The sequence below is a fragment of the Cryptotermes secundus genome, unplaced genomic scaffold, assembly GCF_002891405.2.
Source record: "Cryptotermes secundus unplaced genomic scaffold, Csec_1.0 scaffold925, whole genome shotgun sequence".
NCBI lineage: Eukaryota > Metazoa > Arthropoda > Insecta > Blattodea > Kalotermitidae > Cryptotermes > Cryptotermes secundus.
The window spans coordinates 530,297-547,905 of record NW_019733333.1 but is presented as its reverse complement, the minus strand read 5'-3'; the positions used below and the strand labels follow the sequence as shown (position 1 = coordinate 547,905).

General features: G+C 37.8%; 1 protein-coding gene across 1 annotated transcript in view; it reads right to left on the bottom strand.

The window, feature by feature from the left end:
- Window positions 1–17,609, bottom strand: part of LOC111868086 (E3 ubiquitin-protein ligase MYCBP2) — a gene marked incomplete at its 3' end in the record, with an annotated part of 282,453 nt that overhangs the window by 262,387 nt on the left and 2,457 nt on the right. Inside the window, 5 exon segments of the mRNA XM_033752918.1 lie at window positions 1,731–1,912; window positions 5,548–5,683; window positions 6,816–7,018; window positions 8,399–8,552; window positions 12,819–13,140. Coding sequence (XP_033608809.1) covers window positions 1,731–1,912; window positions 5,548–5,683; window positions 6,816–7,018; window positions 8,399–8,552; window positions 12,819–13,140 — 997 coding nt within the window.

Sequence of the window (17,609 nt, the reverse complement as noted above, 5' to 3'; positions counted from 1 at the left end):
CTGAAAGATTATTGGTCGAGAGATGAGCAGTACTACACTCCATTCTATCATAACACCATGGTACGCGACCGTTTCTTCCATATTTTGAGATTTCTTCATTTTGAGAATAATGAAGCTCCTCCAAATCGAGATGACCCAGAGTACGATAGGCTCTGGAAGATTAGAAAAATTTTCAACAATCTTAACAACAAATTTTGTGAACCTTACCATCCATCGGAACATCTTGCTGTTGATGAAGTGATAGTGCTGTTCAAAGGAAGAGTGGTTTTTCGGCAGTATATTCCCAAGAAACATAAAAGATTTGGAATAAAAATTTACAAGCTTTGCGATTCTCTGGGCTATACCTATGACATGACTGTTTATTTGGGGAAACAAAGGCAACTTGCAACCGAAGAAATTACACCAACCCATGGCATTGTTCTCCAGCTTATTCGAAGGGTAGAAGGCTCAGGACACAAACTTTATATGGACAGCTATTTCAGTTCCCCTGCATTGTATGACGATCTCCTAGAGCGTAAAATAAATTCGTGTGGCACCGTTCGCAATGACAGGCGTGGAATGCCACAAGAAATTCGGCCCAAATCACTGAAATTGAAAAAAGGAGACATTGTGACAAGAGTGAAGGGGAATCTAAGTGTTGTTCGTTGGAAAGACAAGCGCGATGTGTATGTTCTGACGAATATGCACCCTCCTCCATTGGATGGCAACTTCCGAGATGAATCTGGCCATGCTATCAAACCTCATGTAATTGAAGACTACAATGCACACATGGGCTTTGTGGACAAATCTGATAGAATGGTGAACAGCTATGGCATTGCTCGGAGGACATGGAAATGGACGAAGAAATTATTCTTCCACCTCCTAGACATGACTGTTCTCAATGCATATCTGTTACACAAGTCATGTGATGGAAAAATGATGCACAAAAAGTTCCACGAAATTTTGGTGCGTAATTTGATTCTTCAATCGCATGAGGCAAATATCACGGTCAGTGGCGTTTCTCGGGGGAGGCCAAGTTCATCTGGAGCCCAAATGAGTCGACTGGAGGTGAAACATTCAAAACAGTGGCCAGCTAAGGGGAAACAAAGACGTTGTCGAGTTTGTTCTATAAACAAGAAAAGCAGAAGCACGCTTTTCTGCTGCAAAAAGTGTGATGTCGCGCTGTGTGTGGTGGACTGCTTCGAGAAATGGCACACGCGCGTCAGAGTGTAAGCTGTGAAGTGACGCAGTCCAAACGGTGTACAGTCCAGCCCAAATATTATTGTATATATTGTCATCATATTTACATGACCATCACGATTCAAGGTTGAAGAAAAATAACAGGTAAGTCCTTTAGAATTTCATAACGTATTTAATAACGATTATATTTTGCATTTCATGACAAAATAATCACAGGTAATTTCATTTGTAAAACTTGCGCTTTTGTCTATATGTAGAAAATTTTATTGTCTTTCAGGTTCTTTTTAGTTCATATTCCGGTGTTGCATAGAACGGAAAATATGCATTTTTTTCTGAAAGTCTGCAATGTTAAAGATTTAGGGCCATTTCAATTCCGGCCGTAGGGAGCTGCTGGCGATTTAAAAGTCTGTATGTTAAAGGTTAAGCAGCTTCCAACTGGTTTCTGCCTAATCTCTGCCAAGTCAACAAAAACATCGCCAAAATTAAGTTTTCCTTAAAGCACACAGCAGAAGAGATTAAAAAGAAACTGAAAAAAAAAATGAATTGCTTACATTAGCATATCCCAACCATCCTTTGTCATCAACATGGAAATCTGTTTTGTGAAGATAAACATGTCCTTTAATTGTGCCTCCATATCCTGAACCAATTTTAAAAAGTCCTCTGGAAGTGTAGAGGTACAAGAATTGCCCATCACTTGCTAGAGATTTGGCACTCAGTGATGCAGTATGCATATCTGGAAACAAAATCATTATTGGAAATGGACAAATTATTTGAAATGCTGTTAATTATCACACAAATAAAACCTACAATATGATTATATTTTATACATCCAAAATATGACGGTCACCTACAAGGTAAGAACCACATTTTAGTTTTACAGAAAAACTCTGCAAACAATAACTAAAAAAATTTTGGTGCCGCAAGATTTAATGTGCTTGCTTCTAAGTAGAGGAAGTGTTACAAACTCTACTATAATACAGCAATACCTCGCATAGTCCGGATTCACTACAGTCCAGTTTGAAAATTTCAAAACAAACTAAATTTTAATTAAGCAAAATAAAAATAAATACTAAAAAATTAGTACACAAAATTATTTTTAATACATGAATGATCGATTTCTTCCCTTTATACAGTCAAGTCTCTTTTTGTGTGGTTTATTTTTATGTGGTTTTAAAGTTATGCGATATGATACATATTTAATTTTTTTTCTGGGGTTCCCCATTGTATATGTATGTATCTATGCTCAGGCCGTTCGTTCTTGAGCTGCGACAGCTATCACTGGAGGAGGTAGGGAGAGCACTACTTTAACGGAATTTTGGAAGAGCTTATGAGGAACGGGCGGACAACTTAGACGACGACTGTGTTAAAGTGCCTGCATGAGAATTATAAGCTGAACAACCATAAAAAATTGTGACGGTTGAAACCTTGTCAGAGCATATTATGGAAGTTGATCCCAATATTGACTGTAGCCTTACAATTCGCAGAATGATAAACAATACAATTCATTGCTACAAAGAAATGTATGAAGAGAAAAGGCCAAAGAAGAAAAATGTGCAGACATCAATATTGCAATTTTAGAGAATAAAAAATGAATTGTGAAAAGCATGAATTTTTTAAAATTATTTCTAATAAATACATTTGAATTTATTAATTGCATTTTATTTATTGAAAAAACAGAGATTTTTTTTGGAACCAATTATCTTTTTTGTATTTAGTTCCTCTATTAGTCCAGTTTCAAATAGTCCGGGATATTGGCAGAACCGATTACCTGGACTATGTGAGGTATTGCTGTACATGCAACTGTTGACATACCACGAGGCAATATGTAACATGTGTACAAGTTGGTTTATTGGAAACCAGATTCAAATAGGTTCTGAAAGTGTTATATGTGAAAGCTGGACAAAGTGAAGGCAAAAATCCAGTTTGAAGATATGCTGTTTGGCTGCTAAAAGCAGTATATCCTTGAATAATGATTTAAAGTTAGGAACTGAGAAGCTGTCATAAAGGGTGGTGGATAAGTCAATTCACCAAGATCAGATTATTTATTCATTCTAAAGAGACAATTAAAGAAAAGAGCACAAATATAAGATTATAAATACCATTCATTACAAAACTTGGGCAAAGCGTTGCACATCATTTTGAATACACATGTGGCACCTACAGAACACTGAAGAAAAAACAGCTGTACAGAGTTCCTTGCTAATATTCAAGACAACAGAGTTTTGATGTACCAGATGCTTCTTTGGGTGAACACTGCAAAGATAATTCCTGTATACAGTTTCCTATATATGACACAAGGGATAAACACAAGGCATGAGATGATGGGACCTTTGAAGATCTATTGCTAAGGTGGTCAAATAGATCCATAAACAATAACATTACGTCTAAAGACATTTGTACTGATTGTCTGGTTGTAGAAAACACTGTTGTTTTTTCAGAGCAGGAAAATGTTATTGTTACAGATCTCCAAGTCTCATACTTTTTTGAACACAAGCAAGTCCCCTGCAAGAGATTTCAAAATATTCCATTAGATTTGGCCCCTGTCCCTTTCCAAAATAAAAACTTAAAATAGTACTGACGTGTGTGTCATAAAAAAATAGTGAAAATTACATTTCTGAGAGTGGAGACCAGCCAGTGGCCAACATAAACAAAAGGCTAAAAGTATTTATTATTATTATTATTATTATTAGAGGGGGTGGGTTTCCCCATGCACCGCGACTAATAGTCTATTGTACATCCCCCTTTGATATTCTACCAGTCGCCATACCCTACTGGTACTGGTTCGTACTATCAGCCCTGTTCAGCCAACAAGGTCGGCCCTTGGTACCTGATACTTCCCCCATCTACCAGAGGCATTGGAAACTACTTGGGCGGGAAACTTGCCGTAAATCTATGATAAGGGACCCACGGCTTAAAGTCCCTCCCAGAGGACTTGTTCCCTGAATTTTTCCGCCTTTAAAAATTCCACGACCTCCGCCGGGTTTGAACCCGCGTACCTGGAGTCATGAGGTGGGAACGTTACCCCTAGACTACGAAGGCCGCTTAAGGCTAAAAGTAAGTAATAAAGTACTAAATTCATGGTAATAATTGTATAGTTTACTAGCTTAGATTTCTTTCTGTGCAGAATGCCCACTAGTACAGATTTCCACTACCAAACGCCCACAGTTTCTCACTGCTGTTACGTTTTTTAAATTTCATACACAAAATTTCTTTCACAAAACATTTGCAAGCATGGTTATGAGCTGTCCACATACAAAAATTTAATTTTCCTACTTACACGTGTTGGAACATTAAATATATTTCAGTGATTGCTATGGGATTTTGCATTATCTATAAAAATAAAAAAAACTGTATATATTTCACTGATGTCACCATATAGATCTCACTGGCATGCTGCTATGAAAAACTGGGCTGAGAGCACCAAACACTAGTGTTTTACATACACAGGAAAAAAGCTGAGTGATGCTGGTGACCCTCCACTTCAGAAAGTTATACAGCTGATATGTTGGCATTGCTTATGGTACAATAGGATGGATCACAGATTACTTAATGATACTATATCAACTGCTGCAGACTGAGGGGAAGTAGAAGCAACTGTGGCCTTCCAAAAGTATTATCCTAGTGTTTGCCTGGACAGGCTGATGAAAATCACAGAAACCCCATTCAGGGTAGATGGTGTTCTGAGAGAATTTTTAAACTGAGCACCTCCTGAACACAAGTTAATACAAATATGGAACTAAAAAATAAAAAGGTGGGGTGATTTCCAAAGAAATGATCTAACATAACCATGCCTGTACAAGGTAAGGAAAACAGGGTAAAACACACATAGGGTTGAATAAATTTCACTATGTACAGTACAATCAGGTCCAGTATCATAATATTAGGATGTTACTTGTACAAAATTTTCCTGCTGCAATAAAATCACTGCCTCAGTCTATATGGAGATTCATTAGTAATATGAAGATAATAGTGTTAACACACATGGAAATTCTCAATATGAAAAATGTAAGATGCAGAAAAAGAAAAATTAGAATGTATATGAAAGTTCAAAGACATATGATAATACAGCAAACAAGCATTATTCTTCTGCATGAAGGTAATGAACTGAAATTGAACACATATTTTTGAAACCAAATAAATGATATGAAAAGTGGAAAAGTAGCATAGGTCAGTCCAATTTCTAAGATTTGTTATGACGTTTCACCCAATTTCATGACAACAAAATTTTAGAACCTTACTAACATTCTTACTAACATCCAACTTAACTGAAAGATAAGTAAATTTTTAAAGAACCTACACAGCATGAACTCCCATAAAGCATATAAATTATACCCTGAATTACAGTAAGGTATGTTTTATAATATGTACCTCCACTCATCTTCACATGGAAGGTGTCAATTCTGGAATTCTTTGGCATGCCATGAGTAAACCAATCGGGTCTGACTACCTTCCCAAGGAGCACACCATGAACACTTCTTTGTAGAGCTGTAAGTACTGCAGGCATCTGAAATCATCATAACAACTTTTGAATGAATTTGTGAACTGTATGTATACAGTATCTGGGATATAGTGGGGCACTTAACACAGCAAGTACAAACAAAGAGAGTGAGAGAAAACACACAGATACAGTGACATGCTAGTAATATAACAGATTGGATATGACAGATGTAGAAAGAGGGCGTGAAGTTGTGCTCCAGTGGAGTATGTTCCAAATGCATTCTTTGCAAACAGTATTTCTCTCTGACATTCATGTTCATTTATTGCATACATATACATTTATTTATTTATTTGTTTGTTTATTTATTTATTTTGTTCAGCTTGTGTCGAATTCTTGTAGCTGAAACTTTTGTCATGTAAAGCAAATTCTAAGTATAATATCAACCAAGCTAACCAATAAAAGATGGATGCAATATATTTAACTTGTCTTTCATTAAGCATTCCAGGCACAAGACACTTGAAACAGAAAATTTTTAGGGAGTAATAATTTCTCTACTTTAAAAGTTAAAGAAATAATTATTAGCATTTCTTATTTCTTCCAATATTTTTCACATTGTGCTGTACTTCTGTGGCAGAAACAACTGCAAAAAATTGTTTATACAGAGCAGAATGTCTTTTATGGTAAAAAATTATGAAATCCCCCCATCAGGTTTGCCTTGGAAACAAGATTTCTGTACCTTAAATCAAGAAAAATCTTATCTGTGGGTTATACGTATTTAAAAAATTAAATTAAACTCCATTGTTAATATTAAAAATCTGTTTTACTCTACTAAATAAATGGACAAATATAGTTATCTAAAAAAATGTTGTACAATGTTCCTATTTGCACAGCAATTGCTACCGAAAGTCAACAACCCTGTTTTCATACACATATTCAAATTTCAACAATAGATCTACAGTGTATGTAGAGTATTTATGTAACTCACAATTCAAAACTATATACACTGCCCAATACCCCCCCCCCCATACACAAACCACAACCACCACCACCACCAAGTACAGTCCTGAAGTTGTTGTGCCCTGTTCTTCCAATTATTCTTCATTTTTTGGATCTTTGTAATTGTGTACTCTCTTATCCAAAGACACAAAACATTAATCTGTGTTGAGAAACAAGTCTAAATATCCTTTATAAAACTTACATGTATGTTCTGTGAAGCAAGTGCTCTGGGGCACATCAGAAGGGCTGCTGTAGCACTAAGCAGCTTTCCAGTGTCTCCCCTGACGACAACGAGGCTGAGCAGACATGCACAGGCCACAGCTGTGAGGTGGCTTCCATCGTTTGCTGCAGCAGACTCAGGCCCATGTGATGTGGCCAGATCAAGTAAGAGATCAAATAAAGGATCTGGAAATATATCACCATTAGCACAGCATGGAGAAATGCTCATCTACACCAGACCTAATATTAAATGGAAATTTAAAATTATGACTATAAAGATGTAATACTAAAGGACGTAAATCCTAAATGGAGAAAGCTTAACTCAAGAGTTATATTGTGTGTGGAAACTAGATAAGTTTAAACTAGCAGTACATACTTTATTGCAGCCTGCCTGCCCTTTGACAATATTTTGTGTTTGTCAAGATATTTGTCCCTGTTAAAATCTTTCATATTTCAGCAGTTAAAGAGATTTACTGATAGGTCTTCATTATCTGAGTGGATACACTAGGAACCTAGATGTTTTCTTGGATGTGCAAACAAATATGCACATAAGGGATACAAAGCTCATTTAATAACCTCTCACATTCAAATGTCATCCTCTAAGTTATCATGGTATACAGAAATGAAATTTGTCAAGTTATATTGCCTCAGTCACAGCATGACAACTGTCATAAGAGTGTTGAAAGAAATGTCAGCTTGCTAAGCCATTCTACATGTTTAAAGGTTACAACCAAATGGCATGACTCTCTATTGCTTTCAAGATATTATGTATAGATGATCGAAACACACTGTTTTGTAATATCCATGTATGCCTAATATCACAAAGGACTGTGGTAGAAACAGAACACACTTGGTATAGAGAGACTGAACCTGAATAGCATTGCACTGCACAATCTTCAGGACATATTCACATGAGTGCAAAGTGTAAGAGCTGTGACAAGTCATGGTCATCTATTCTCATACCTGTACAATTTAGTTTCACTATTAATTTCTTCTATACTAACAGTATCAAGTCTCCAGGACCACTCTTTCTACTTTCAGTGCTCATCATTTTTGAAATGACATAGTTGAAGGCACTCAGGTTTTACCAATGTCCTAACTAAAAAAAAAAAAGTCTAAATGCAACTAGACTTCTGCTCTGGACAACAGCTTAACATACTGAAGTAACGAGCTCTAGATAATCACTTTGACTTAAATTTCAACCTTAAAACATTATGCCATGATATCAATAATCAACTGTTCACAAATTCCTTATATAGATATCTTCATATAAAAATAAGCATGTTTTGCTATATAACTTTACAATCATGGAATTTTATTATTTTCCACCAGCCTATTCCCAAACAGGTTCAAATATAGAGATACAAAAATTACATAACACCCATACAAATAAAAAATTTCAGTATTACCATGATGAAATGTGACACAAAAAGCGAAGGTATGAATTATAATATACAGGCCGTAAAATAATATATAACTCACTATATTCATGCTGCATTTTCATGGATGCTATTAGATTTAATTTCATGAACAATACATTATACTTGAAAAGTTAATACAACTCACCTATTACTTCAGTTGGTTCACTTTTAAGACCTTCTGGCTGTTGGCCTTGTACTACATCAAGTAGCGCTGCAAGGGCCTTTGTACATAAAAGTGGATGAGAAGACCGGCTTTCACGAATAAGCTCAAAGACACTCCGCAAACCAACTCCTACGATCTAGAAGCATTAGACAAAAAAAAAACATCACAAAGCAAAGGAGAAAGAAAGCATACTGCACCCAATTCGCTTACAGATGATAATAGGTTACACGTTACAGATTCTATTCATTAGAATATTTTTACTCTTACTGAACTAATGTCATGAAAAAAGTGGTAAGATGATACTGGAATTACAGCTGAAGTATAGCTAAGTGAGCCATCACTCGATGAACCCTCCAAGAAGCAAGAAACTTCAATTAAGAGAGACTGGGGAACTGAACATGCAGATGCCCAAGTTATGGCAATTTCAAATAAATCATACAGATAATGTTATGGCAACAATGAATGTGTAGTAGTGTTGGTATAGTGGAATAGAAGATATGACTGAATATTTTTGTGCACTTCTTCGTTTAAGCATGCTGCGTGGTCTTTTATTCCGAGTAGCCTCCTTAGAAAAACTGACAGATTGCATACATATTACACCAGAAAACAAATACATGTTTTAAAACAATGCTCAGCATCTATTTTATATTGCTGTGACCTAAAGGAAAGTATACACTTGTTTCTTTCTTTAACTGTAATCACTAAGAGCATTAAACTAATTAAATCTGTTTTATGTGACATTCCACACATACATACAAACAGAATGAATGGATTAGAAAAGTTCATGATACTTTGCCAACAAAGAAAGAATGTAGAAAGGCCATACCAATAAATAAAAAAATATATTAAAATTCTATCAACTACAGTGACAATTTATTTACATATTCATGATAAAGTCAATTATGGAAGGAAGCAAAGATTCCAGAAAACACTGGTCTCACATAATTTTGCTAACATAAAGTGCACAAAGCGGTGTGAATTTTTGAAGCAAACAGTAGCAGTACATGTGTTCTTAAAGACTCCAATAATCTCACTGTTATGACAAAAGCCCCAGATACCTGAACATCCCCTCTGCATTTTATGGAACCCAAAGGTTCATTATCATGATCACAAGAGCCTGCCACTAGTATCTATCCTGAACCAGATGTATCTAGTCCCTATACTATTTCTAAAGTTCCATTTTAATATTATCCTCCCATCTCTATCTATGTTTTACCAAGTGGTCTCTCTCCTTTAATTTTCCTACCAGAACTTCACATGCATTTCTCATATATCTCACGCATGCAACATACCTCACCCATGTACCTGAATACCCAACATCTTTAAAACATGCTTTATCAATTGCTGCATTACTTACAGGAATTTTAATCTTATGAAGGATGTTCAACTCAAGTTTTCTTATGCAAAATTCTCGCATCACTCTTTATTCCCCTCTCCCAAATTATTATTAGCATTTTTATACTGCCCAAAATTTATCAAAATAAGCAGCAATACTATAAGGGGCAGTCAAATGAAAACGGGTCACCATGCATAACTCACACGGTGCGCAAGTTGGTAACACTAGAATTTGCTTACGGTACAAACTTCTGGTGGGTACTTGGGAAAGCACAGTGACGTGCCCTTGCACACTAGTCGTTTGTTTATTGTGCTGGAAGTAAGGTTAGCACTACGTGTGGTCATCCAACATCAGTAATGGAGGTGAGTAAAGAAGAACAGTGAAGTGTAGTGCGCTTTTTGACTGTTGAAAGAGTAGGAGGACGAGAAATTCATCGTCGCATGTATGTTTTTTACAGCGAACAAAGCATGTCACGTTCGCGTGTGCTGGCATGGCATAAGAGATTCTGAGAGGGACGTGCATCGCTGCAAGATGATGCTCGCCCACGACAGGCTCATCATATCATCACTCCTGATGTTATTGCTGCGTTGGACGGTCATATCCGGGCAAACCGACAGATCACTGTGGAAGAAATTAGTCTTTTGATGGGAACAGGTCACAGTGCAGTACACGCCATTGTGACAAAACACCTGATGTACCGCAAAATATGCGTGCAGTGGGTTCCATAGCAACTCATGGAGGAACAGAAGACTCAGAGAATGGCTGCATCACTAGGTCACTTGCAACGATACCGCGAGGAAGAGTATGTTTTCTGTCCCGTATTGCCACTGGGATGAAACTTGGTGCCATGGTGCCACCATTTTGAACCCAAGAGCAAACGGCAGAGCCAACAGTGGAAACACGTCAATTCTCCCCCACCAAAGGAATCCAAAGTCGTACACACAAAGTCCGGTAAAGTGATGATGACGTTCTTCTACGACTGCAAGGGCCCTCTGCTTGTCAAATTTCTTGAGCATGGTGCCACAATCAGTGCACAGCGCTATAAAGACACTTTGCAGAAACTGAGACGTGCCATAAAGACAAAAGAGCATTGAATTCTATCGAACGGCATTATCCTTCTTCATGATAATGCGCACCCCAAACTGCCAACTCTGTGAAGAATATGCTATAGAGATTTGGTTGGGAAGTGCTTCAACATTCCCCCTACAGCCCACATCTCTCCCCATGTGATTTTCACAATTTTGGAGACCTGAAGAGAGACATTCGTGGACATCAGTTTGCATCGGATGAAGACGTGTGTGGCTGGGTAAAGATGTGGTTCCGTAGACAGCCCACAAGGTTTTTCAAGGATGGGATTGACCGTCTTATCTCCCAGTGGGACAAATGTATTAACAGTTTTGGAGATTACTTTTGAGGTAAGAAATGTTCTTTAATATGTTTTGGCTTCTAACCCGTTTTCATTTGACTGTCCCTCATATTATAAACTAAGAAATGACATGTAAGATTTGAGGTTTTCACGGTGGTGACTATGAAGAAAGCAGTCTTCTGGGATGTGGCACCGTGTAGATGTGGTGTTAACCAGTCTGCTTGTACCGGTTCACATGGTCTCTTCGCTTGTGGATTTCTTATTTTTCCTTCTACCCTCAAGATGGAGGCGATACGTTCTTCCAAAACGTCGGTTAACACCACATCTACACAGTGCCAAATCCCAGAATACTGCATTCTTAATAAATGACATGGTTAGCAAATTGCAACTGCATGATTCACAGAAAAATTAAAAGCAAGGAAGATGTTAATAAATACTGGTACGGTAAAATTATTAAAAATTCTTAATCATAAATTCTTGTTATGCCATCCTCTTTTAATAAAATGCAATATGAATAGCTATTAAATTGAGAGAACTGAAAAGCAGACATCGTAGTTCATGGACACGGCATTGCAAGATTTATTTCCAGTCAGTATAACCACATAAATGGAGCATACAATGCTCTAGTGATCAGAGTTCCTGGTCTGATTCCCAGCACTACCAGATTTTCTGAGTAGTGGGTCTGGAATGGGGTCCACTCAGCCTTGTTTAGGATAACTGAGGAGCTACTTGAATGAAAAAGTAGTGACTCCAGTCTAGAAAACCGAGATTAAAGGCTGTGGGAATCCGTTGCGCTGACCATGTGACACCCTCTATCCACTAAATTTGGCACTAATTTCGCCGACAAGCGGTGGTCACTCAGTGGGTAGTTTGCTTGCGTACTAAAGGCCACAAAGTTTGTTTGTTCTTATATACTTTTTAACTTTATCACCATAAAAAATACTAAAATTCAGTTGTAAAGTACCGTTAACATCAGGAATTTAAAAATGTGGTTTTTAAATCGCCTCTAATAGTATTGTTTTCATACTGTGTTTCAAGAAAACTGCTTCACGTTACATAACATCAAACAGATATTAATACAGATATGCTTGTCCAAAAGGGAGCCAGCTGGTATAGTGACTAGGCTACATGCTTGACGACCCAGGTAGTGGGTTTCAATTCCTGGCAGGGGCAAGAATAATGTCCAGACTGCCTCTAGAAGCCACTGAGCCTCCCACACAATGGGTACCAGGAGCTGTTTCTCTGAAAGTAAAGTGCAAGGACATGACGCTGACCCATCAACTCTTATCTAATGGTGAGGTTAAGAATGGCCGAGCTCATCCCTCCCATACATCTTCATGACATGGTGCTTTATTAATTAAGCCCAGAGATAACTTTGCCTTCATCTATGGTTGTTCTAACGCTGTTTTCCTTGCAAGAAATGGCTAATAATGAAGTGTGGAAGGCAACAATAATCTGATGTCATTTAGGGTCACAAATGGAATCTGAAATGCACCTTCTCCAATATAACTTCAGAAATTCTAACAATGTAACACTCAAAGAAACAAAACTGCTAATGCAGCTTCTGCATAACATGTAATTCTTCTGAATTCAAATTCTACACATAAATCTCCTCAGGTCAAAATCATCTTATAAACAGCAAATGCTAGAGAGAAAGCCATATAATATCTGTTGCTGCAAATATGTTCCTACAGTTATACCTTTGGTACTCGAAGTGGTGGAATTTCTCTAGTCTTATCAGTATTTTCTTCACTATCACTGTCAATTTCACTACTGCCATCTAACGGTGGAGAACTGGAAGATGATGACAAATAAATCTGACAAGCCTGTTTCATCCAACGTTCCAGCACAGCCAGACGAACACTTGCAAATACTGCAAAGCCTGATGCATTACTAGGAAGCTCCACTTCTGGAGGTCCAGATAAGGTTGCTACATCTCCACATGATTCAACTTTTGCCCTCCGTTTCTCCTTGTTCTTTGTTGTTCTACTATTCTTGCCTTTTTTCCACTCTGATCTTTTCCTAAAAAAAATAAAATTTAATAACACATTTTATCAACAACAAATATAAAGTTAATGTATTTTGTACTGACAATATATTATCCTTAAAGTATTAACTCGAAAAAAAATGTTCCATTTGCCCTTTGCTGGATTAGAGGAAGCCCTTAATGAAGGTTACAGAAGAAAAGTTATAAATATTGCAAGACAACTGCAGGTGTCCTAATATGCATACACACACACAAATATACGCACAAAAACACATACACAAGCATATACGTTGTACAGTCATTAAGTTCGTGGACTGTGGTTTTATCGCATCATATTACAAGGTAGGTAGACAAAAAGCAACTGGAGAATGTTAAATGTTTTAAATATTTGGGTAGCTTGTTAACAGATGATGGATGGTGCACTTTTGAAATTCAATCTAGGATTGCCATGGCAAAAGCTGCATTTAGCAGTAATAATAATAATCTTTTTACCAGCAAATTGGACTTAAATTTGAGAAAGAAACTAGTGAAATGCTACGTTTGGAGCATCGCTTTGTATGGGGGTGAAACTTGGACACTTAGGGCAGTAGATCAGAAACACCTGGAAAGTTTCGAAATGTGGTGTTGGAGAAGGATGGAGAAGATCAGCTGGACCGATTATGTGAGAAATGAAGAAGTGTTATTTAGAGTCAGTGAGCAGAGGAATATCCTACGCGAAATAAGAAAACGGAAGGCTAATTGGTTTGGTCATATCTTACGCGGTAACTGCCTTCTAAAAGAAGTTATTGAAGGAAAGATAGAGGGGCGGATAGAAGTGACCAGAAGACGAGGAAGAAGACGTAAGATGATGCTGGATGACCTGGGGGACAGAAGAGGATATTCTCATTTGAAGGAGAAAGCTCTAGATCGCATCAAGTGAAGGAACTGTTTTGGAAGAGACTGTGGACCTGTCGTCTTGACAGATTACTGATGAATGAATAAATTACAAGGTATTTACATACATTTACACAGATCCACATTTGCCCTCAAAATAGTTGCCACTGGCCACTATGCAAGTCTGCCAACGTTGATATAGCTGCCAAAAACACTGCTGAAACATATTGGCAGGAAATTCCTGTATGGCGTCGCTTGTGGCATTGACAACTTCCTTGGATGACTGAAATCTACAACCACGTAGCTTTGCTTTCAAGCAGTGAATGAGAAACAAATAGCATGGTGCGAGATTTACATTTACATTTTAGTGAGTATGGAGTATGGAGGGTGTGGAAAAACGATGACCTGTTGCCTTGCCAGTTCCTCTTGGACAAGAGCAGAGCGATGTGCTGGGACGTTGTCATGTAGCAACAGCCAATTCTTCCTACGCCAAACGTTTCGCTAGGGGATTTGCCTAGTTTTTAGTAGAACTTAATGTTTGCCTGTTGTTCAAACTGCCACTTGCAATTAACTGCTGTTCACAATAGAGGCTGTAGTCCTGCTTACACTGTTTGCACACAACTGCCCCTTGCTGTGATGAGAGATGAACTGACAGGGTATCATATCATGCCTCAACCTACCTGCAGTAGTGCACTGTAACGACACTTTGTGGCCAGTCCACGAACTTATTGACTATGGTAGTATATGCATACACATGCAAAAGCAGAAAAATTTAGATCTTTATACCTGACCTCTCACAACTAAGTTGGACAGCCCTAATTCAATACTTCATACTTATTTTTGTGCCTGTAATACTATTATTCTAAATAAATGAGAATTGGCAGATGCGCCCTGATACTGACATTAAAAAGGTGCACTTCATGTACATGTAACACCTTTCTTGCTGTCCAGGCACATACGTGGTGTGTTCAAAAAGTATCGAGCCTTCTTTTTTCCCGCGTAAACCAATGAAGCGAGGGAGGCTCCCTTCGGTGTAGATGTGGAGGGGACATTGATGCCCAGTCGTGAATTTTTTCCCGCCCGCAGAAAGCGTCAGTCGCTGGCAGTCGGCCTATGAGTGAGGATGTGTAGTGAGAGCTTGTCGGATTCCAGTAAGGTGTAAAATGACGGAACAACATGAGCAGCGATATAGCATCAAATTTTGCCAATAGCTTGGCGATACCCAAGTGGAAACCATTCGCAAGATTCAACAGGCTTTTGGGGATGATGCCATGAGCAACTCATGGATAAAGGAGTGGTACAACCGCTTCAAAGATGGCCGCACATCAGAGGACAGCGAACCGCGTTCAGGCAGACCCTCAACAAACCGAAATGAGAATATCATTGAGCAAGTGCGGACTTTGATCATGGAGGACCGTTGTATCACAGTCCAAGAACTTGCGAACGAGATAGGGGTAAGGATTGGATCGGTACATTCAATTTTGACCGAGGATTTGGGCATGAGGAGAGTGTCTGCAAAATTTGTATTGAAACTGTGCATCTGATTCATACTTTCGTCGCCAAACACAACATCCCTGTGGTTCGTCACGCTCCCTACTCCCCCGACATGGCTCCGTGTGACTTTTGGCTATTTCCCAAGCTCAAAATGACGCTGAAAGGAACCCGATTTGAGTCAAGAGAAGACATCATGCGGAATGCGACGGCCCGGCTGATCACCATTCCAAAAGACGCGTTCCAGAAGTGTTTCCAACAATGGCGGAAGCGCTGGGAGAACTGTGTGCATTACCAAGGAGACTACTTTGAAGGGGATTAGGGTTTTGTACCTCCAAATCAATAAATGTATTTCTGCCGACCAAAGGTTCGATTCTTTTTGAACACACTATGTACATTGTGTTTAGGTTAAGCAGGCATCAGGGAGGTAGTAAGGATACCAAAGGAGCTTCGACAGCACTTCTGATACTGCACACTTAACAGGTACTCTTCCAATTTTAACGATTTTCTTTAGCTAAATAATCTCTATGAAAATAGTGAATAATACATATCATATGATTTTATGGATAAATACAATTTTTCTTCAAGATTGTTTTCTCTGTGGCAGATACTTAGCACAATATGCAAAAAATTTAATTTAAGCACTTAAGTGATGTGCGCTTCCAGCTGAAATATGTGAATAAACCTCGCACATTATGTGTGTGTAGTTGGAGTGCTGTACTGTGAAAGTTAAGTCAAGCAGTAACACTTCTAATTTGTATCTGGGATATAACCGATGCCTGATTCAAATCTCAGACGGGAGACAAACTATCTTGATGGAGTGGTTTTGTGGTTTTCCACAGTCCCTCTGAGAAAATGCAAGGATATACCTTAAATCAGGCTAAGACTGCATCCTTCCATTTACTTCCCAATTCATTATTTACTATCATCAAGTCATTTGATGCTATACAGCTTGAGCTACCGACAGCCTCAACCTCCTCTCTGAAATACTTCCTAATTTTCTAGAATCAGCAAAAATAACATGACTGACAAGTGAACTTGTGAGATGGGAGTGGCAATAGTGCCACTTAATTTAGGATTCTGATATTACATATGGAAAAATGCACAACTTTGGCTAAGGCAAATTTTTATGGAATGAGAAATAATAAGGTGCCATGTGTATACTCTCTTTCTCTTGGCTTTATGGCACTAACTAAAGAACCATTGCAGCTAGGAATGTGAAATGTGGTTTGGAGACAGATCATAAAAATGCCTATACATTATGTACATAGCATGTTTTGTAACTCAACTATTACAATTTGGTGACAAACATGAAACAACAACATTAACAACAACAAATCAATTCAATTCAATTCTTTATTATTTATGTGCCGAGTCAACAGCTACAAGGCCAATTACAGACACAGCACAGTGTAGATACAAATAATTACATAATGGACAAACACAACATAAAATCAAAGCCTAATTAAAGGTAAGCACTGGAGGAAAAACACATTAATGCCAAGAAGCAAGCAAGAAAACAAACAAATAAAGTAATATAACAACAACAATTCAACTCAATTCTTGTTTATATACATGCAAACTTACAGCTCATAGGTAAATTACAAAGTTAGCATGGGTGTGCAGAAAGGCACAAAAAGAATGTAAACTAAGGCAGTCTATATAATAGCAATAAATTAATAATAGTTCCATGAAAAATTAAAGTTATCATTGATGGGTGAGAAAAGTCAAATAAGTACATTTCCAGTGGTTATGCCATTATGTGGCCAGAAAGGACTATACACATTTATACAGACTTGAAAGTGTGCAGCTTTCAGGTTTTGTGTCACACTGCATCTTCCTTAAGGCTGCACATCCTGAGTAGCATACAAGTGTACCACAATTTATTCTTCTCTGAGTGCCTGTGATATCTACTATGGCCCTTGAAAATGGCCTCTCCAAGCCTCCCTGTCTCAAACAGGCATTCCAAAGTTGTTGGGGGGGGGGACACAGACACACAAAAAGCAAGGTGATCACATACCCCTATTTCAATTGTTATGAAACAAGGAAAGCAGACTAAAAACATCAAAATACCACTGTATCACATTTTAACTGCAACCATAATAATAATAATAATAATAATAATAATAATAATAATAAT